Here is a 9,159-nt window from a genome sequence, read left to right as displayed (position 1 = left end):
AAAAAAAAAAAAAAAATTGTTTGGCCCCTTAAAAGCAAATTTTTTAAGTGGCCAAATCTCAAACCCTTGTCAATGGCATTCTAAAACTCACCCATCATTAAACAAAGAACTTTTTCCACTGGAGAAAAAAAAATACTATTGTAAAAATTAATCCTAAAAAGAATACAGGCACTTCAAATAAAATAAAAACAGAGATTTCCTTTAAAAACAGATATTTCCTTCACCGCACGTAGATTCAAAAACACAAAACACACTCAAACAACACGTACATATAAAATAAATACTCTTTCTCCTCAAAACTCTAACATGTGATAAAATTATGACAGATTATATGAAAATTCAAGTTTGGGAAGCTAAAAATTTCCAGGGCTATATGAAAATCTAAACTTTACGGTAGTAATTTTACCTATTTATTATTACAGTTCGGAATAAGCAGTGATTCAGCCTTGGTGTTGAGGATCTACAAAGAATCTCTTTTTTACCTTTCTGATATAATCACAAATTACATTCAAAGCTAAAGCATAGTTAAACAAGGAAAAATTCAATCAGTACTAAATTTGCCTATTTCTCTATTGTTTTACTATCTATATATTAGAATAGTTTAATAGTTATAGATATTTTTGTCGATAAAAAATTGCATTATTAATTTTAATAATAAATAAAATCAGGATAAAATTTCAGTCCGTATAGAAATCTCAAAATGAAAAAGTTACTTGTGAAAGTAAAAGGTAATAAAAATGAAGTTAGGAAATTAATTGAGTACTTCTCAAAGTTAGAAACTTATAGAAATGAGTTGGAAATTTTACTAATGTACGAGTACACAGAAAATGCAAAATATATAAAAATTAACTAAAAATTACCTAAAGTAATTAAACTATGAAACTTAGGAAAAGTTAAAACGTGTGTTGGACGGAATGTTATGAAAATAATAAAATTTCTTTAAATAAATCCATAATTAGATTACTTAGGCTGGATTTCAAAGTGGTGTTATTTGATTTTCATTACAGAGTGGCCCAATGGTCAATGTCCCGACATTTTTGTAAGCAACAAACAACAGAGCAAAATGTGAGGTTTGATAACTACCGTTAGACCCTCTGAAGGAGGCAGTTGGTAAAATTTAATAAATAAACTCAAATTGAACAAAGGTTAAAAAGACATTGGAATATTTCTATCAATTTATGGATACTTTCTATCCATTTTGAATTTCGCCAAAATACGAATAATTCCTCTTCTCTTTAGAAATCTAAGAAGAATGTAGTTTTTTCGGTAAAAATATAACACGTTCACTTTCACGACAGACTCGGAAGCAAGAAAAGGATACAGGAATCTGTGGGACATCGTATCACGTGATGACAGCTGAGTCCTTTTCAATCCTTCTGTCCCAAATCAAGTAAGAGTGAAAACACTTGAATTGCTAAAGTGTGTCCAATCGACGAGGTGAATCTATGTTGTCGAGGCAGTGTGGACGGTTCAATCAACATCGATCGACGGCCAGTGAACAATGTGTGGACAGTTGGACACACCTTTAGAAAGCCTGGGACAACTGGAGGTCCTTTTCAGTCCTTCGTTCCCCAATCAAAAGAGCAAAACACTTCTTGGACAGCCTGAGGCTTATGCTCTTTTTTACCTTTCTGATATAATCACAAATTACATTCAAAGCTAAAGCATAGTTAAACAAGGAAAAATTCAATCAGTACTAAATTTACCTATTTCTCTATTGTTTTACTATCTCTATATTAGAATAGTTTAATAGTTATAGATATTTTTGTCGATAAAAAATTGCATTATTAATTTTAATAAGAAATAAAATCAGGATAAAATTTCAGTCCGTAGAGAAATCTCAAAATGAAAAAGTTACTTGTGAAAGTAAAAGGTAATAAAAATGAAGTTAGGAAATTAATTGAGTACTTCTCAAAGTTAGAAACTTATAGAAATGAGTTGGAAATTTTACTAATGTACGAGTACACAGAAAATGCAAAATATATAAAAATTAACTAAAAATTACCTAAAGTAATTAAACTATGAAACTTAGGAAAAGTTAAAACGTGTGTTGGACGGAATGTTATGAAAATAATAAAATTTCTTTAAATAAATCCATAATTAGATTACTTAGGCTGGATTTCAAAGTGGTGTTATTTGATTTTCATTACAGAGTGGCCCAATGGTCAATGTCCCGACATTTTTGTAAGCAACAAACAACAGAGCAAAATGTGAGGTTTGATAACTACCGTTAGACCCTCTGAAGGAGGCAGTTGGTAAAATTTAATAAATAAACTCAAAAGTAATTAAACTATGAAACTTAGGAAAAGTTAAAACGTGTGTTGGACGGAATGTTATGAAAATAATAAAATTTCTTTAAATAAATCCATTATTAGATTACTTAGGCTGGATTTCAAAGTGGTGTTATTTGATTTTCATTACAGAATGGCCCAATGGTCGATGTCCCGACATTTTTGTAAGCAACAAACAACAGAGCAAAATGTGAGGTTTGATAACAACCGTTAAACCCTCTGAAGGAGGCAGTTGGTAAAATTTAATAAATAAACTCAAATTGAACAAAGGTTAAAAAGACATTGGAACATTTCTATCAATTTATGGATACTTTCTATCCATTTTGAATTTCGCCAAAATACGAATAATTCCTCTTCTCTTTAGTAATCTAATAAGAATGTAGTTTTTTCGGTAAAAATAAAACACGTTCACGATAGACTCGGAAGCAAGAAAAGGATACAGGAATCTGTGGGACACCGTATCACGTGATGACAACTGAGTCCTTTTCAATCCTTCTGTCCCAAATCAAGTAAGAGTGAAAACACTTGAATTCCTAAAGTGTGTCCAATCGACGAGGTGAATCTATGTTGTCGAGGCAGTGTGGACGGTTCAATCAATATCGATCGACGGCCAGTCAACTATGTGTGGACAGTTGGACACACCTTTAGAAAGCCTGGGACAACTGGGGGTCCTTTTCAGTCCTTCGTTCCCGAATCAAAAGTGCAAAACACTTCTTGGACAGCCTGAGGCTTATCGTTCAAAGGCAACTGGGTTCCTTTCAGTCCTCTTGTCCCGAAGTTGAAGAGCCTGAGGCTTATCGTGTAAACCGCCGTTTTGCATATTGCCTTTTGGTCAGTCAGCTAATTTTCGCACTCCTTATGGCCAATCAGTTGAATTTTGTGTAATCATTTTTTTAGGTATACCCTAGTTATTGTAAAGAATATATTGTAAAGTTATTGTAAAGAATTGTAAAGAATATATTGGCTATATGAGGATTAAAAGCCCGATCTCAAGTCACAAAAATTACTTATAGCACCAAACTTTGTACACTCTCATCCACCCTCAAAATCATGTCAGGTGTTCCCCAAGGTTTGACCTTAGGACCTCTAATCTTCCTGATATATATTAACGATCTAATTTATACAACTACAACTTCACTCTGTTTACCAAACTTTGTACACTCTCATCCACCCTCAAAATCATGTCAGGTGTTCCCCAAGGTTTGACCTTAGGACCTCTAATCTTCCTGATATTTATTAACGATCAACTTCACTCTATTCGCAGAAGACACAACTGTCCTTGTCTCAAGTGAAAATAGAGCAGATGTCTTTGCTCTCGCTAACCATGTTTTCCACGACATTTTTGACTGGTTTTCCGCGAACAGATTAAGACTTAACCAAGAAAAAACAACTTTTCTTTACGTTCACCCCCATAACCCCGAATCCATTCTATCTATCAGCCCATCAGGCCTATCTATTCGTCCCATTGAATTATTCGTTTGAAAGGAAACTATTTTTTTTTTTTTTTTTTTTTTTTTACATAACATTTTGTCTTAATTCCATTTTTTTCTCCTCCCTCATCTCTTTCTTTGTTATTGTCATTAAGTTCTGTCTTATTGAAAAATAAAGTAATAATTATTTGGGGAAAAAAAATCCACTATTGGCCTCACCTGAGTTGGCTTTAGTCTCTACCTACGTTATGGATGGAATCTCTTGGTCTCACCTGAGTTGGCTTTAGTCTCGGCCGGGCCCGGTTCGCCGGACAGGGTCTCCTCATCAGCCTCGCTATCCCGGGCCACATCCAGTCTGCACCTGGCCACCGTCACGTGCCCCGCGGACACAGAGACTCGCTGGAACTCGCTGCTAGAGTGTAGATAGAGGGCCTCGCCGTGTCGCGTCAAACATAGGGAGGAGATACCGGTGATGTCTTCGCGTCGAATGACGGCCGCGTACACCTGCCGACGCAGCTCCGGAATACTGCAATATAATAATAATAAATAGAAAAAATAATAAATAATAATAATAAAAAAGCGGCCATTTTATCAACGAAAGCGTCAACAAAAGAGAAGAGCAGCCAGTTAAGTTAGCTTGGTTGGTTTCAATTCCATTATTTCAATTCAATTAAAGCATATAACACTCTAATAAATAAAATATAAAAATAGAGCATATATTTATACAAAATGTAGAAGGAGAAGGAAAAGGAAGAGGAGGAGAAAGAGAAAGAGAAGGAGGAGAAGGAGGAGGAGAGGAAGAAGTGTAGATAGAGGGCCTCGCCGTGTCGCGTCAAACATAGGGAGGAGATACCGGTGATGTCTTCGCGTCGAATGACGGCCGCGTACACCTGCCGACGCAGCTCCGGAATACTGCAATATAGACGCGGCATATTAGATCCAAGTAGATACGCGGCCATTTTTTTTTTTTTTCTTTTTTTTTAGGTTTGATAGAGGGAACTGTAACTCCTAAGGTCTTATCGTCTCAAAATCGAAGAGAGAAGTTGTACTGCCTGTGGAGACAATGGGTGAATGGTGTGCAGAAGGCATGACTGAATGAAATTGGAAGAAAAATCATGAAAAAAAAACCGGAGATGGAAGAGCGATAAGATATTTGAAACAAAAAATTAGCTACAGCGTGTAAATACCGCAAGCATTCTTGGAGATCTTCTCCCAGACCGCGCTTCAATTTTTTATTTGTAAAAATATAGAAAATGATCCGCGTACACCTGCCGACGCAGCTCCGGAATACTGCAATATAGACGCGGCATATTAGATCCAAGTAGATACGCGGCCATTTTTTTTTTCTTTTTTTTTAGGTTTGATAGAGGGAACTGTAACTCCTAAGGTCTTATCGTCCCAAAATCGAAGAGAAAAGTTGTACTGCCTGTGGAGACAATGGGTGAATGGTGTGCAGAAGGGAAGGCATGACTGAATGAAATTGGAAGAAAAATCATGAAAAAAAAAAAAACGGAGATGGAAGAGCGATAAGATATTTGAAACAAAAAAATTAGCTTGGCTCTACAGCGGGCAAGCATTCTTGGAGATCTTCTCCCAGACCGCGCTTCAATTTTTTTTTTATAAAAATATAGAAAATGATTTGAAATTTATACACTCACCTCAATACTATGATATCTCCCAGGTTGGTTAAACACAGGAGAGAGGTAACTGCAGCGGGTGGATGTAGCTGTACCAGACAGGTGGGTTGAAAGCCAGGGGATACACTCTTGAGGAGCGCCTTACTTGACTCCTTATCCTTGCTGTCTAGCCTAGCCTAGCCTAGTACTCACCCCACTCAGTATGTAGTACCAGAGAGGTAACTGCAGCGGGTGGATGTAGCTGTACCAGACAGGTGGGTTGAAAGCCAGGGGATACACTCTTGAGGAGCGCCTTACTTGGCTCCTTATCCTTGCTGTCTGTATGTTTTACGCCGAGGCGGGCGTGACCTTTCCACACGAAACTGTCCCGATCCGATACGATGTTCATTGTAGATATCTGGAAAACGAAGGGAATAGAATAATTGAACTGTTGCATATAGGTAAAAGGTCAAATTTATGAATATAAAAGGTCGATTCCTACGTAAAAAGTTGTGAAGAATCAAATCTGCGGTTAAAACTCCAAAAATGTGTTTTTAAAAAGGTCAAAAGCCAGCGACGATAACACTGAATGCACCAGTGGATTACGGAAGTTAAGCAAAGTTGCGTGTGGTTGGTATTTGGATGGGTGCATGAGATGAATTTGAGGAGATGGGTAGTTTATCGCTGATTGGAGGGTAAAACCTACACCGTGACCAACAACTGCTTGAAAGAAGTAGGTAAATAATAATAATAATAAAAACAATCATCACTTGCCTTTTTACTTTTTTTAAGTAAGGGTCTTTTATAAATTGTAATTTTATCTTTAAGAAAAATGTACCAAATTTTTAGACTGCAGGAGTAAAGGTACTTTTCAGTCTCATTCTTGCAGTATAAGCAGGGTACATGTATTATATTCTTACCTTTACAGTGACATCAGTACTGGTTTTGGTACTTAGTTTAGCGAGAATCACATGGCCTGCTGTTCCAGCTATCAGCAAAGTTCCTGTGACAGGACAGAAGCAGATCTTCTTTACGGCCAACCTGGGATCATCTGAGTAGGGGTCGAAACAGCCCACCTGAAAATTTAAAACACAAATTTAACATTTAGATTTAGACTGAAAGGAAAACACAAATTTGACATGAAAATTAAATATAGACTTTCGGCCCTGATGGCCTCCAGGGTGAAAATGGGTGTTGATGGAGGACTCTGTAACTTTGTGAAGTTATATTTATGTTTCTGGATGTTTCGAAATTTCATTTTAGGGACTGAAATTCAATGTGAATCATTAGTGGGAACTATTTGAAGCACAAAACACCAATCAATATGAATTTCCCATTTTTGGTGCTTCCTTTATCGGTAAGAGAAAATAGAAAATTTAATAGACCATAACTCCGGTCCTGGTTGTCGGATTGCGCTCAAACTTGTACCAAAGTACTACGTTTTTTTAAGACCTTTGATATCATGTATCACAAGCAGGGGGTTCTCATTTAAGATTTTCAACTTTTTCCCCCTGGGCCGACCCTGAAAAAGTCCCTGAAGTTTTATATAGCCTATAAAAAAAACTAAAGGTTAATTTAGGCTGGTAAACAAAATCTTAGGTTTCTAAATTCATCCATTCAACAATTAAGGTGGGGGGGGGGGGGACTTTTTGAATACACTAAATAATATACCTATTCTATGTACATATACATATTAAGAGGAGTGTGCAAATTTTTTGTGGATGGTTAAGATTCGAACCCTGGACCTTCTACATGACAAGCGCATTACCACTGGGCTGTGGCCCCCGAAAATATCTCACCTTTCTGAACGGGGGCCACTCATCTTCATCCCTCGGCCTCCTCTCTCTCCCCATCTCCCTCCTTCTCTCATCCCCCCTCAACAGGTAGGGACGACTTGAAACTCAAAATTGGGACTCAATGTGACGCCGCCCGCGTTCCAAATCCGGCACGGACCGTCCTCGTGGACCCGTCAGCAGAATGTCGCGTCGAGTCTCAACGTGGTTCCTTGGTCTCGTCGACGTGTTTGTCCTCGTCGCCGTCGGCGTCCAGGAAAAGCACGCCGCCACTGATTGGGCCATTCCTGGGGAAACGAAGAAATGAATGATGAAAGTTCATTGCCAAGAGTGGATAAACACAATTTGAAAATTGAATTTTAAGGAAAGGTCGATCGATTCCTACGGAAAAAGAGGCTTATTTTATTATGCCGCTCTCTGCACTCAGAGGGCAGCAAAAAGGTGATTTTCCGACAGGCCACTTTATGTATTTTCAATTAATTATCTGAAAGAGGGCCTCTGATGAAATTTGCTATTTTTTAAATGAGAAAAATCTAAGAATTAAAGAGTCTGTCTCTCATGTTTAAGGGAGATGTTTTATTACATAATAGTTTCTATGGGGTAAACACGATTGAATGATGTGCTTTGGCACGCCAGTATGTTGAAGTTGAGATAATAGCGAACAGTACCACCTGAGAGCAGAATAAATAAAATAAGGCTAGGTTTTTTTAATTAATCAAGGTCTTGTGCTGTAAACATTACTGATCAACATATATAGATCAGTTGCGCCTTATACTTGGGGTGATGTTTCAAAGTCATAGAGCAGGAAAAAAAATGAGGGGACCAACGAATTTTTCTTTTTCTTCTACGACTTCTAGAATCCCGAGATAAATCGATTTAGTTTAAAAAAAAAATGCCGGTAGAATCGATGAACTAATTTGACGTCACGCAATACGTCTCCCGTACCAGCGTACCCATGACGCATGACTCACGATCAAAATGTTGCGCGAGCAAAACGCTCAAAAACCTCGCAGGACATAGAAACACGAGTAATGGTCTCCCAAAAAAAGGTGTGCGCGTTAGCGTTTCTGCGCATTATCTTTCTGCTCCTCCGCAAGCGCTCGCTATGCCATCCTACTTGGCGCTATACCTAATGCGGAAACGAAAAAAAAAAAAAACAAAAAAACAACACTGCCGTAAAGTCTGACGATCACACATCTGTTGAACTCTTTCATTAGAACGAAAATAAAAATGGAATTTTGGACTTTTTACAGTTATTTTTTTGGATTTTTGACCTCGGATTTGGAATTTTTCCCAACCTTTATTACACAGGCGATCGACCATTACTTATAATTTTACTAATTTATAATTCTTCCATTATATAACCTATAATATTCTTGAGCAACCTGTTTGATGAGACTAAGAATGTCCCTTTATCACCGGCAAAACAAGGTAAAGCACTATCTTAAACTATGCATAAGTCATGTACTTTGGCTTACCCGTGTCAGGGATCACACTGGTCGCAGCCTGGTGCAATGGAGCGGGCGTCAAGTCGGATATCACGGGTGAAAACGTGACCGCTGACGCATGCAAGGATACCAAGCTACGAGAGGAGGGTGCGCGCAGTCAGGGTGCGCCAGGTCTATCACCAGCAGTCTTCTCGGCCAGAAACCCGAGGCTGGCATGCACTCTTGTTATCAATGCGGATATATGACCGAGAGTCGAGATCTGAGGGTTTTGCATATTAATGGACTGGAAATCTGGAATGACGTATCCAATGAGTGTCGAAGACATACCCCACGTCATATGAGTAGCAATTATATTATCTACTACTGAGAATAAACGGAATCAAACACGATATGTGGAAAATCTAAAAAAAAAAGCACAAAAAGAATGTACATTTGTTTACCTAAAAAAAAACCCCTAAATTTTAGATCTAAAACCTAAAACTTGGGAACAAAAAATCGATTGACCAAAGAACATCTGGTCGTCTCATAGAGAACACAAAAGATACCTACACTGTTGATCCTGGCTGGGCGAGGCATTACAG

General features: G+C 37.7%; 1 protein-coding gene across 1 annotated transcript in view; it reads right to left on the bottom strand.

Annotated features, from left to right (window-relative positions):
• Window positions 1-7,265, bottom strand: part of LOC103520846 (protein lethal(2) giant larvae-like) — a 13,597-nt gene extending 6,332 nt beyond the window's left edge. Inside the window, exons 1-3 of the mRNA XM_008485942.3 lie at window positions 7,137-7,265; window positions 6,258-6,413; window positions 5,551-5,755 (exon numbers count right to left, since the gene is read on the bottom strand). Coding sequence (XP_008484164.2) covers window positions 5,551-5,755; window positions 6,258-6,413; window positions 7,137-7,190 — 415 coding nt within the window. The 5' untranslated portion in view covers window positions 7,191-7,265. The remainder of the gene's footprint in view (window positions 1-5,550; window positions 5,756-6,257; window positions 6,414-7,136) is intronic.
• Between the last annotated feature and the right edge of the window lie 1,894 nt (window positions 7,266-9,159).

This window comes from Diaphorina citri, unplaced genomic scaffold (genome assembly GCF_000475195.1).
Source record: "Diaphorina citri unplaced genomic scaffold, Diaci psyllid genome assembly version 1.1 scaffold4169, whole genome shotgun sequence".
NCBI lineage: Eukaryota > Metazoa > Arthropoda > Insecta > Hemiptera > Psyllidae > Diaphorina > Diaphorina citri.
Note: the sequence above shows the minus strand (reverse complement) of the source record. Positions and strands in the feature narration are given on the sequence as shown.